Raw genomic sequence first — 13,971 nt, forward strand, 5'->3', positions numbered from 1 at the left:
AGACTCTGTTCTTCTCTTTCGATGGTTCTTTTAGTCCAAAATAACACTTTAAACCTGAAAAGTGAGGTGTGACCAGTCACAAACCAGTACAGACGGTGTCATCAACGTAACATGAAATTAAATTTAAAAAGTGCTTAAGAACTGAAATGAAACACATTTCTTTCACAAATACACTTGAGTAGAAGTAAAACTTCGCTCTTTGAAAATACTCGGTGAACGTTGAAAAGTACATCAAATCCATAAAAATGTGTTTGAGTTTATGTAGATGAGCGGCACAAAATAAAACAGGCCTGTGCTGGTTGGCTGCGTCCAAATAGTTGAATGAAACGTCCTTCCTGTCTACTTTCCTTGCTTTTGCTTGATCTGTAGCTCATGGCTTCGATAAATATACGGGCAGAACCGACTAGCATGTAGATCCCCATGGCTACCAGATCGGGCAAAATCACAGCAAGCAGAAAGGAAAGTCCCGTTCAACTATTCAGACGCAGCCTCTGAGTTACAGAAACCTCGAAAGAAAGATGAAACCGTCCTCTTAGGCTTTTACCCAGATTTACTGCTGCTGCGTGTAACGATTAAGCTGATTGTATTGAGTGTGTACGCTAGGGGGCGACAACAGTAGGCAGGTCTGCGCGCGTCTCCTACAATATCTGGCAACCCATGAGTAGCGCCCAATGTGAATGAGAGGGGAGTTTTAAAACGAGCAAAGCGGGCGCGTGGAGGCTGCTTCTTCACGCCAAGCAGCCCACTTCTGTCTGCTGTTTGAGTAGTTACAGAGCAGTACAGGGGCCGCGAAGAGCCGCAGGAAGAGCATGCAGCTTCAGGGCTGCCGTGTCCTAGCAGAGGAGGAGAAGCGAGGGAGCTTTACCAGCGGAGTGGACTTGGAGGCAGAATCAGGACTGAGCTCCTGCTGAACGACTGAAACATCTACTTTTGTTCCTAAAGTGTCTTCATTCGTCTGCGTTCCGTCTCCAGCTCGGGGGCTATGGCAGTCAGCATGAGTGGAGCAAACTTGGCGCTCGGTGTGGTTTTGTGCGCTCTGCTCGTGTCCTCCTCTCAGCCCAGCAGCAGCCAGGTGCTGCACTGCCACGAAGTGCGTTCATCCTTCCAGTTTCTCTACCCTGGCATGAAGTGGGCTCCAGAAACACCCGTCTCAGGTAAACGGTGCTCCAGGTGTCCTTTTGTTTCTTCACACCACTTGCGTTCAGACGCACAGCTTGAACCTGGGTTTTATTCTGTTGTTCACCAGGTTGTTTGTTTTTTAGTAAAGGGGCTTAAAATCATGAATTTCTTCTCTAATATATAAAAATGAAGTGGGACAAAGTGAATATATCCATGTGAAAATGGCATTTATTTATTTATTTCACATCTGTTAATTATAAGCATATAATTTTCCTTATAAATAACATCTGTAGTCACACTGAAAGAAACTATAAAACTACAGTACTGTATAACACTTATGTAGTATTTTAATTTGCTTGTAAAATTTCTAGTACTGTCTTATAGTTCTGTAGTAAACTATACTAACTATCTAAATTTACTATAAGATTCTTATAAAAATTCCTGTTGTATCACTATGGATTTTCCCCTAATGGTTCGTACTCAGTTTACATAAATGAATTCCCGGTTCTGCTGTCAGTTGCAGAAAAGCAATCACTTTGCTCTAAAAGAGTGAAATGAGAAGTAATTTTCAGCTTGTTTAACAGTTGTGGGTCTCAGATTTGCACAAGCTAATGGAGTGCTGTCAAAAGCTTTTGCAGCTGTAATAAGTCTACCTACTACACTCCTCCCCCGGCACATCAAGTCATATTCTTGTCATCCATAGGGGTGCAGGGATTGGCAGAGTCACCAGGGGAAAAGTAAATGTATTTCTCATCTTGTAAGCAGTGTGAATTACCCATCAAGCCGGAGAAAGGAGCTGTGCTGGTGGAAATTGTGTTAGCGAGTTTACTGGAGCAGCCACATTTCCCAGTAGAGAAAGTTGAGAAGATGGTTTAGATGAATTGATGGACAGGCTGGTTTACTCACACTCTGTTTGACGTCTCCCTCTCACTTCAGATACCGTTAATCCTGCCTCAGCTGCACACAGTAGAGGCAAGAGTGAAGATTGGCCCACAGAACTAATTCTGTAGCATTAGTGCTCCAAGCTTCACTTTGGAAAATTTAAAAGTGTAGCGGTTTCTGTACAGTTTTGAAAAGCAAAGGTATATCAAAGTGTAAAACTTAAGCAGTGATACACTCCTCTGACTTTTCTGGGGCTCTCTTTTTCCACCTTATGTGGAAACCACTGTCACTGAACAGTTCATTAATGGGTTAAGTTTCAGGTGTGGAACTTTTTAAAAATATATATATATTTTTACTTTGGGGAGTTGAAAGTGGAGACATGCTGTGGCAGTTCAGGTTTTTACTGTTTACAGCTCAGCTGCACAGCTTTATGAGGTCACTGCTTTGCATAAGCACATCTTTTGTTTACTTTGATAAAACATCTGGAGTTTATTCATTTTACTACATTCATAACACTTTAAATAAAAGTTTTGGTAACACTTTACTGTAAGGTACAGTTCATAAGGCTACATGATACCTACATTAGCTTGTCATGATACATGACATAACCCTTCATAAATGTTTATTAATGCTTATTCCAATAGACATTTCACTATGAATGTTACATTTGCCAATTTTGATCAAACTAGCCTTTATGACATGTTATGGTTAGGTCAGTTGTCATGACAAGCTTATGTAGGTATCATCTAACCTTATGAACCTTACCCTACAGTAAAGTGTTACCAAAGTTTCTTTGTCATGCTAATCCAAGTGGATTTAGTCCCAGTTTCTACATTTCAGAAATGTTTAGGTATCAGCATCAGTACCAGTATCAGAAGGGCTGGGCAATGTACTTTGGAAAAGTAGTGATGGCTGAATACTAAATGCACAGACTGAAATGTATTTAGTGATGTATTTCACTACAATACATAAAAAGTAACATTTTCAGAATACATTTATAATACATGCCAATAGTACATGGGGAAATGTTAATGTCCCACAAAGAATTCAGTTATTCAGAGAACAAAATTCTCTGTGTTATTTTGGCTCTCATCACCTGCTTAAGTATACTGCTGCTCCCATAATCCCACTGCCCTTTCAACAATTCACCATATCCCAATAAAAAAATCTTGCAAAGTTGACTATAAAATCAGTAGTAACTTGCCATGGAACGCATGCACATGTCTAGTACAACGCCAAAGATAAGCTTATCACTTGAGAATATGTCCAGAATGTGTCCTACTCAGTTCAGTCATCCCTAAAAATAGTTTACTAACGCTCAGATTAATAACTGGCTCATCACAGTGATTTATCAGTCTGTTCAGGCTTTAGAAGGAACTTCAGTGTTTTTTTTTTTAGTTTTTCTTTAGAGCAAGTCTTTACATGCTGCATGCTGATTTTAAAAGTTACTTAACAAACGCTGATGGTGTTTATTTGAAACGTTATATACTTTTTACATTTAGTGGGTAAGTGTTCTAGAAGTATTCTCCTGAAAATGTAAAAGGAATCCTGCCTTTACCAAATGTAACTTGGACCTTATTCCGAATATGTATTCCCAGTACTTGTGTTCCGTTACATCCAAACCCTGGGCATCAGCAAATATTGGCATGAAAAGTATCAGAAATCAGCATCGGCCTACAATTCGCATATCGGTGCATCCCTAGTTGGCACAACTATATAGCATAGTCTTCATATTTGGTTTATTTTCACTACAAACAGAGGTGCTGAATTGAGAGTTCAAACTTTATCTCAGATGGAAAAGAAGTAATTAAGATCTCAGCAAACACATTTGAGTTTGATGATGAATTGCTTCATGTCACGAGACTCTTGTTTCCTGGAACACATTTAGGCTTCAGCTTTATGTATTGGTCTGCGGTCATGAGGAATCCTGTTTCAGAGTTCAGTGAGAAACACAAATGCAATTTTACTTGGTAGTAAACCAACAGAGGAACTCATCTCATCTCATGTTAGCTCAGCTAACAGAGTCTGAGTGGCTTTCCCAGAGTGACATTTAATCAGAGGTAATGTTCTTCTTTTGAATTCTTTATATTTGCAATTTAAATTGGGACAAAAGAAGTTGCACAGCCCTGCGTACGCCATTTCATGTCCTCAGAGGGAGAAATATTAACATATAACCCTCGCTGGAGTTAGAGAGGAATGAAATGGGATAACTTACAGGAACAGGAAACGAGTATCAAAGTAGTCCTACATGCTTTTCTTAAAAGGCTTGCCATGTATTATGCATCAACTTGTTGGACCGAATCCATCAAATATAAAACCACATGTCCCTGCGCACCTGCAGTGTAGACTAATGTGAGGCAACCTTCAGTTAGTAGTTCAAGGGATGGCGTAATCATGATAAATGTAATTTATATCGCTTTATGGTTATCATTTCCTCCTGTTAGTCATTTTCAAGGGTTGTATTTGCCTATATGGCAGTTAATGTATTCTCAGTTGTTGCTTTAATGTCCTTTTAGTACGTTATCTATCATTGTTCACTGGTAAAGTGTTTTAAAAGCATTGTCATTTGAACACTTCCCAATTACGGCATTAAAGCTAATGCCCTTCTGGGTGCAATCTTGTAATTGCAAATTACACTAGCTTCTAGCATTAGCCAAACAAAACCTCACTGTTCTTTAGAGAGCGCTAACTGCACCAACTGAATGCGTGCTTTGTAGAGTAGCACGCCACAGGCAGTGTAAAGTCAAGCTAATCCTTTACACAGTCCAGGATTTTATGTACGGGAGCTGTAATTGCAGCTCACCATTTACCTGCATTTTGATTCATTACGTAAACTGATAGATGCAGTTCCACATGTTGCGTGAAATGTTAATGGAGAGTACTTGTACTGTGTCAGGCCATTGAAGAGTTTAAAGCTAATTGCACCACCCACTTCAATTTTTGCTGGAGTGAGGGTGCAGCGGAGTGAAAAAGCATTATGATCCACAAAATGCAAATGCTACAGAGCTGATGCGAAGAAACTGAAGAAACCAGTACATTTTTGCTAAGCCTGACATGTAGCGCATCATGCCGCATTAAGGTGAGGCCAATCATTACTTGCGCTAACAGGTTTGTAAATCAATAATGGCAGTGTAGTCTCTGATGGTTTTGCGAAACATTCGCTGCCTCCTACGCTCAGCTGAGAAACACAGGTCAGAGAGAACTGTGCCAATTTAACAGGCTGCCCGATCTGAACTCTATCCACGTATCTGGCCTTGGAGTGGTAAATGAATGCAGACAACCTTAATGTTAATTGGAAATGGGAGCGATTGCAGGCCCTGTAGTGCAGCTGTCACCTTCTTGTGATTGCACTCATTCCTCTGAGAGTTCAACACATATTGGGCGTTAGTAAGGATTTAATGCCTTGGTAGGTTTTCTCTAATACAATTCCTCACTATTTTAATCAGCTCATATCATGGAAAAAGCAAATTTTTTCTCTTTTGAAATAAGTTTTTGACATAGTATGTAAGCATTGTTTTAGTTTTAAAACGTGCCGTTCCCTCCCTGGTTAACACGGTCCAAATACGGAAACTAAACTGTAAAAACGGTGTCTTTTGAACACACACACACAAACATTGGTAGTAAAGTGAGTTGTACTGAAGAGCTCAGTGACTTTAAGACCCTATCCAGAAGTTACATTTTTTATTTTCTGTGACCCGAAAATTGATTTTGTGATGGCATCTTACCAGCTGTTTGAATACTGGACGAGATGATAGAAGCCGCTTCAAACACCCGCCGAAGCGGCTTCAAGCAGAGGATACACCAGTGTATCACTACAGATACACCCAAAGAGGACAGACAAACGCAGAGCAATCCAACTATACTTTCAATTCTGTGATTTCTATGGGTTTATATAATTATCTGTCTATTTTTGTAATTGATGTATAATAAAATAAAAAACACGGAGTGGAAAACCACACAAACGTAAATAGGTGGGCTCTGTGTAGCACCTTAGGGCATGCTTTGAAGTGAAAGTTATGGCTCATTTCATCAATAGTTGTCATCAAATTTAATGACGTTGAAAAGAAACAGCTGTCCCATTTGCCCAGTTTCTGCTTGTTCTCGCCATTCCTCCTGCTCCTTTCTTCTCCTTGATTCCTCTGTGCTTTTGTGCAGTAGGAAGGAGAAAGGAGGACAGTAGCAGTAGCAAAAGTTTCTGGACGCAGCCCATATGTGGCACTGTCATAGGCTGAGCCCTTTATCACGTCACAAGAGATTTCTGCCCTGCTAGATCTGCCCCAGTCAACAGTAAGTGCTATTATTGTAAAATGGAAGCGTCTAGGAGCAACAGCAGCTCAGCCACAATTCAGTAGACCACATAAACTTACAGAGTGGGGCTGCTAAGTGCTAAAGTGCGTAGCATGTAAATATCACCTATCCTCACTACACTCACTACAGAGTTCTAAACTGCCTCTGGAAGCAAACATTAGCTTAAAAACTGTACGTTGGGAGCTTCATGAAATGGATTTCCATAGCAGAGCAGCTGCATAGAAACCTAATATCACTATGTGCAATGCAAAGCGTCAGCTGGAGTGGTGTACTTCACTATCTGTCAGTCTGGTAGATAAATCTGGGTTTGGTGAATGCCAGGAGAATTCCACCTACCAGAATGCATAGTGCCAACAGTAAAGTTTGGTAGAGGAGGGATAAGAAGCTGGGGTTCCTTAGTTCCAGTGAAGGGGAATGTTAATGCAACATCATGCAAAGACATATTAGACAATTATATACTTCCAGCTTTGTGGCAACAGTTTGGTGAAGGCCCTTTCTTGTTCCAGCACGACACAGAGCAAGGTCCACTGAACACCTTTTGGATGAATTGGAACATTGATTGCAAGCCAGGCCTTCGTGTCCAACCTGAGTGTCTGACCTCATTGATGCTTTTTTGACTGAATGGGCACGAATCACCACAGACAGACTGCAAAATCTTGTGGAAAGCTTTCCCAGAAGAGTGGAGGCTGTTGTGACCAAAAAGGCAGGGGGGCAACTCCATGTTATTTCCCATGGTTTTGGAGTGTGATGTCCAACAAGGTCATATAGGTGTGATGATCAGGTACACATGACCTTTGGTCATATAGTTTATCAGTCTTAAAGACACAGTAACAAAACCAACCTGTTTTATTCTAAAGGAAAAAAAGAGTTTGGGAAGTAGTCATGGAAAAAACAAATTATGGCTGCTTTTGGTACATAAAACCACACAAACATTATAAGTGGACCTCAGGAGAAAAAATAAAATACAAAAGAAATATAGGATATGGGTCACTTTAAGCTTCCAGTTACCCTTTAGCTATGTTCGCACGTACTCATGTTTGACTTTGTTAACTTTGTTGGGTTCACGGTTCAGTGTTTAAACGCTGAGTGGGAGCTGTGTAATCATGCTTGTTTGCAACAGCGCATCTCTCTGAAGTGCAGTCCAACTAGCTGCATTGAGAACACTGTAACTTTAGTAATCTCATACAGCTTTCTACGTACTGCCTATGGTGGTATGTGGGATGATTAGTCATGGATATTGAGTCATTACTTCATCAGTTCTTTTGCCAGCTGCTACCTCCAGTGGTGCTTGTGAGTGGGATGGGAAAAAGCAGTTCACCAGTATGGGCATTGGACTTGTCTTTTTTTTCCCCACAAATCAAGAGTGAGAACCCTTTGTGTTTGTGCTGGAAAGAATGATGCTTAGCACTCACTTTGTGCTGGAAAAGGAGGGGGCTGTTGCGGAGACATGGGCCTGCAAGATCGAGCTGAATTCTAATCATACTGCATGTGGTGCCAAGGGGCAAGGAACCAAAAAGCCGGTGTCCTCTCTCTCCTCTCCACTGTAAAAGCCTCGCTCATCCCAGTCTCCCTGCCCAAGAGGAAAAGGTGGAACATGTTAATGAGAGCTGGAGGTCAGAGCATAAAGGACAACTTGCCGTCCTTCAGGCTTTAAACCTTGGACTGACGCTCAGAAAACTTGGACAATTGCTACATTTTTGTCCCCCACTTGCTGTCTGTCCTTGAGGTACTGCCATTCTCCTAGAAACAGTCACTCTGACTGCCAAACCAGCATCTCTCAGACTTGGCCAAACTCATCATTTGAAGGAATTGTCAGAAAAGTGACCGCTGTTTGTGTAGTTCCTGAAGGAATATTAAAGGTGGCAGTCTTATATGACAGAATGTAGCAACTCTTGTGAAAAACTGTAAAAAATATTAACCTGATGCCCATTAAAACTGATCTGGAACCAGATTGTCCACACTTGATCAATTAGGCTGATTCTGTGACATGATATGCTGCGTTCAAGCATGGACAGATGCTTTCTAAAGGGCACCTGCAGATAAAAACTGAAGAGAAAACAGTATAGCACCAAAAAGCATTCTTCTGTTATCTTTTTGATGCTATATAGCACCATTTTCAAAAGTGTTTTATATAGAACCATAGACACACATTCTCCATCAATCTGAAGAACGATTTCACCATGAAAAGGACCATTTAAGCAGGAAATTTTTCTGTATAGAGCTCATGCTCTAAATAAAACTTTTCCCTTTACTAAAATATCTTTCAAGAACCATCATTTTTAAGTATGTAGAAGATTGTGAAATGCCACCGAACACTGCTTGGCCTTCACCTTTATTTGAATTACACCAGAGACTAGAAGGAGGAGATAGGTCCTTGGTTGGAAAGTGAATGGAAAAGCTTATAATTCTCTGTTTATGGTGAAAGTCCTGTCCTTCACTAATGTTACTAGAGAACATTTGGATGGTTCTTTAAAGAACTAGAAGTGGTTCTTTTATGGCATTGCTCCAAAGGACCCTTTTTGGCACCTTTATTTTTAAAGTAAACTTGACAGCCAGTGTAGGCCTGCCATTAAAATATCCCATATCTTGAACCAAAATTTCCTCACTTTTTTAAAAATAAGTCTTATGTAGTTTCTGTAAATGAAAACTAAGCTGCTTTGGAAAGAAACAGCCTGCTTTACATTCACTATTTTTTTGTGATGTCACAAAAAACAACACATTTGCATATTCAGCCTGTTAGCTCCACCCATTTACACTGAAGTTAAAGGGCTCATATCTTACATTTTTCTTGTACTTTTTCTCTCTGTTTTCTCTCTGATGCCCATGCAAGATATTTCTGCGTATTTATAGACCAAAAACAGTCATTAATAATTTTTACATGACCATTTTATAATCTCTCTTAATCTCTTTTAAACAGGCTGTTGTTGTTGTTGTGCCTTCAAAACAGATATATGAAAATTACCTATGTTCAGATTTGTTGCCCTGTGTTGGGCCTCATTTCAAAAGCAGTCCAAGCAGAAACACTCCTTATACCTTTAACATGAATGGGCGGAGCTAAACTGCTGTGGGCTGAATAGGTGGATATATGTAAATGTGTTGGTTTTTGTGATGTCAGAAAAACAGTGAATTCAAAACTGGCTCTAGGAAGTGAAAAGTATGTTTTGAAACTTTATATGTCACATCAAACTATTTTGCCTTAAAGTGAGAAGAATTCAGTTTTCTACGATATGAGCCGTGAAAGTTATAGAAGTTATAAAAGCCTGGACTGCTTTGTGAATGAGACACAGTACAGGGCAGCCAATCAGTCATTTACATATGTCAGTCTTAAAGGTGCAATAACATTAACAGCCTGTTTAGTTCTAAGGGATACAGAGAGCTTGGTAAATGGGCACATAAAAATTAATAAGTGCCTGTTTTTATAAGTGGAGGGGAAAAATAAAGTACTAGAAAAATGAAGCATATGGGCCCCTTAACATTAATTAATGTTATTACCAAAGCTGAAAGCAGACTGCTTAGACAGCCACAGCTAGCTTTACCATAACAAACAGAAGATTTTTTAAAGCTTTTTTTTTTTTCATGAAATGACACCACTGCACCATCTAAGACTAAAAGGAGCCGTAGCTCTTTGTATTTGAAGTGACTGTAACAAGGCCTCTCCCAGGCCTCTAAAGCTGGAGTAATTAGTAGCAAAGGAGAGGAGGTCAGCTCCTGCTGGAGACAGGCTGTCCTGGGATTCATGCGGAATGGAGCACAGATGAAGCAGCATCCCTCTCTCAGCTGCCCGTCTCATGCAAATGAGATAGAAAAGAGCTACGTTATTGTCCATCCATGCGCACGGATCGTGGGGAACTGATAGAATAAGGCCGACCTCCCTCAAGAGCTGGCTTTATATGCCGTTAAGCGCTCGTGGGCCGCTTGTTTTGCTTTAATGGCTTTAATTGTAGACAGCATTACTAGAGCTCTTGTGGCCCCGGAACAAAGACAGCATTCAGCATGTGCCGAGCCGCAGTGTTGTTTGAAGGACATCGTAACGGCAGAGATGAGGCTTCAGTATGTTCCGTGTGTGTGTTGGATAATTAATTCCCTGTTGAGTTTAGTATCACAGAAAAAGGCAGAAACAAAAACCTTCATGTCTTTGGCTAAAAAAGGAAAGGAAAATAGAAAACAGTGAAGCAACTTGTCATTCTCATGTCAGCGAGCGCTAGACATCCCCTCAGGTAGTGCAGCACCCTCAGATCTTGGTAAGTGTCCCCATAGCTTCTGTAATTATGCGGTAATGATTTGGGTCAAGCTCCTGGTGAAGTCATTTTGAAGTCGTTCATGTGAAGGTGATAGATCATGAGCCCCCCCCAGCTATGGAATTTTCTTGTAATGATTGAGGCCAGGCTTTCAATTAAACTATCCCACTTAGATTTGCAGGGCTTAATGTGAAGCAGGAGCGTTCATTTTCGGTCTGTTATTCTACCAATCTGTCGTGTCCTGAATTTTACTCACGGCACGTTAAAGTGCCCGCTGAGGTGTTTAACCTATCAGAAAGTAGCAGGAAAGAGCGAGCATTCCCAGTAGGGACTCGAGAAGACAGAAGAGCAAACTTTAAAAATATCCATTTTTTACCAATCTGGCTCCTGCAGGACCTCGGGTCATAATCACATTGTTCTTTCACTTGGCCTCTGACATTAATATGATTTAATCATGTTCATTTTACTTTAATGCATGATCTTGCTTTAGCGATCTGAGATGGTGTGAGACTTTGGAGAAACTGTCAAGAGCTCCCTTGCTTCCTAATGGTGTTAATTTATTATTTATGCCCCTAATGATGTCCTTTTAGCACATTCTATATTTTAACACAGCCTGTTATTTGCCCTCGCCGCTTTAAACTTGCATGCTGATAGCTTCGTAATTGGTTCCTAGGAACTTGGTTATGTATGCAGTTTGGTTGTGCTCCATGTCTCCAGGCTTGCTGAAGAGGAGTAGGTGGATGAGATGTGCAGCATCTCTTTCTCTCTCGCTTTCTCTCCCTCTCTCTCTCACTGTGTGTGGCGATGTTTTCCGGCCTCAGGCCTCCCGTCATATTGCAGGAGAGAGCGGTGAACTCCAGGAAGGTTGTGGACAGTTTGAGAGGTGTTGTGAGGAAAGGTAGAGGGAAGGAAGAGGGGTTTTGTTTTAATAGGGTGAAGTGAAGAGTGTTACCAAAGTGGTTATGAGTGCTGTGCACAGCACACAACTTAGCGTTTTTCCTGCACTAATGCAAGTTATACACTCTACAGTCTGTTACAGCCTGTAATTTTGGAGTCATTACTGTGACGTATGATGGTGCACTCTCAAAAAAGACAGTTCCTCAAGGGTTCTTTAGTAAAGAAAGTGGTTCTGTATAGAACCATGAACACTCAAAGAACCCTTTGCATTATTTTCATTGTTCTGAATAGAACTATGTTCTTTGCTAAAGAACCCTTGAAGAACCATCTTTTTAGGTGCGATCTTGTAACTGTGGGAGCCTCGCAGGGCCAGACGTGTTCTCGTAATGAGAATATCTGGGACAAACAGTTCTGGGCTGAATGTGGGTGGGAACATAGAGTGAAAATAAACTGAATATGACATTTTAAACCAATACTATGCTTCATGAAGGCGGATCTCAAAGTAGGGAGTGATAGTAGAGGTGCGCTCGTCAACTTTGTCCAACGGACAACAAGGTGGTCGTTAGCATGTGGATGTAACATAAGTTAGCTTGGCTGAAAAGTCCCCCAAAAAAGCTCCAGTTAAGCAGGTAGATGTGTGTCACATGTGTGAACACATTACGTGCAGTAAAAATAAACATTACCTCTTTCAGAGGAAAAATAGTTCCATTAGTTAACAATAGCATTTTGTTAGCTAGCTTGTTTTGCTTGTGTTATTGATTGCACTCTGGGCTTTAAAGGAAAACTGACTAGAGGATTTTGGGGTGGGTTTTGGATGGGGTGTGCCCTTTTTAGCAGCGGATTTTGCCTCAGTCTAGCACCAAAAGGTTAACAAGTTGTCCCCAGATGTGTATTCTTGTTACAGGATCATGTCTGGTCCTGTGAGACTAGTTTTCTGGCAGCCAAGTAAGTTAGCTGTCAGAAATTTTGGACCTAAATCTCAGATTGTGGTTGCTGCCAAGTTAAAAAACAGGGCCCGACTAATATGAAAATTTTGTCCCCGATACTGATTTCAAGAGAATTATGATAACTGATAGTCAGTCACTATCATTTTATACTTACACTTTAGATTTGAATTTTATACTCCAGTATTTTTTAGTTAAATATAATTGATAAGATCATTTAGACTGATATGATTGTTCGTGGTCAACAGTGAATTGTGACACATGACCTGTTCCTTGACATGTTTCTTGAAATCAAATGAACAGCAGAAACTCTCAATCTTAATATAATATACATGTTGAAGCACTGGGGGCGGGGCTACCCAGAATTCTTTACATATTGGTTTTCTGTTTATTACATCTTACATTTATCATTTCTTTCCGTAGAGAAATGTTTTATAATGTTGTGCTTATAAAGGTTAGATTTGGATACGTTTTACATTTTTAGCATGATAGTGTTTTGTCTTTAAAATCTCTATTTAAAATTCTTCAAGGTTTTCTCTGTCACTGGGAAATCATGGAGTTGGCAAAAAAGAATATCAACATGCTATTTTGCCTGTGTCGATAAAACTGTGGGCCCACGGTCTGATATATTGGTTGGGCTCTACCAAACAGCCGAACAGCTGTATGTCATCCTACACCATAGGAGAATGTGATGGAATGACACACAGTTGATAAATAACCAAAGTGGAACATCATCTTTCTTGTGATGTAGGCCTGTGATCAGAGAATCTTTATCGCATAATCTGGCAGCACATGTGGCAATAAATGTTATGGCATAGTCTGCCACAGTGTTTGGCCAAGATTTTATTAGCATCCTCTTGTTCAGGGTAGCATGCAATAAACTTATATTGCACAGTTCTCAGCAGAATTAACACACCCACTTCAAATCTGGAAGGGCTTGTTAATTAGCTGATTAAGAAGATCAGAGGGCAGTTCACCAAGCAGATTTTTTCAATAAGCAGTGCAAAACGAGGATTGTCCTGTAGGAATATGCAGTTTTATTATGTACATTAAAGTGAGAACAAGTAAACTCAACCTCTGCAGCAAATGTTAATGCACATTTAAATTATATACATGAGAAGGAAACCTTATCTACAATCTCATCCTAAAACTCAGTGTCTGAGGTATGCAAAACAACATATTAATAAGCCAGAGGCATTTTGGAAACAAGTGCTGTGGCCTGATGAAGTAAAAAATTTAAGTCTCACCAAAGATATATATTTGAGAAAAAATGTGCAGCATTTGATGAAAAGAACACCTTGCTAACTGTTAAGCATGTGAGTGTATCTGTTATGATTTGGGGTTGTGTGGCAGCCAGTTGCACAGAAAACATTGTAGGGTATATAGAAGGATAGGCTCCACTAAATATCTGCAAATTTTGGGAACAAATGTAAAACAGTCAGCAATGAAAAGAGCAGAAAGCAGGAAAGGACAATGATCCAAAACATACTCAAAATCCACCATGAACTACTTCAAGAAACACAGAATGAAGCTTTTGGAATGATCCTCGCAATCCACTGACATAAACACCATTGAATATATGT

General features: G+C 40.2%; 1 protein-coding gene across 1 annotated transcript in view; it reads left to right on the top strand.

Annotated features, from left to right (window-relative positions):
* Positions 1 to 691: 691 nt before the first annotated feature.
* The window catches only part of gpc3 (glypican 3), a 219,749-nt gene continuing 206,469 nt past the window's right edge, over positions 692 to 13,971 (top strand). The window contains exon 1 of the mRNA XM_036569138.1: positions 692 to 1,154. Coding sequence (XP_036425031.1) covers positions 983 to 1,154 — 172 coding nt within the window. The 5' untranslated portion in view covers positions 692 to 982. The remainder of the gene's footprint in view (positions 1,155 to 13,971) is intronic.

This window comes from Colossoma macropomum, unplaced genomic scaffold (genome assembly GCF_904425465.1).
Source record: "Colossoma macropomum unplaced genomic scaffold, Colossoma_macropomum, whole genome shotgun sequence".
Classification (NCBI taxonomy): domain Eukaryota; kingdom Metazoa; phylum Chordata; class Actinopteri; order Characiformes; family Serrasalmidae; genus Colossoma; species Colossoma macropomum.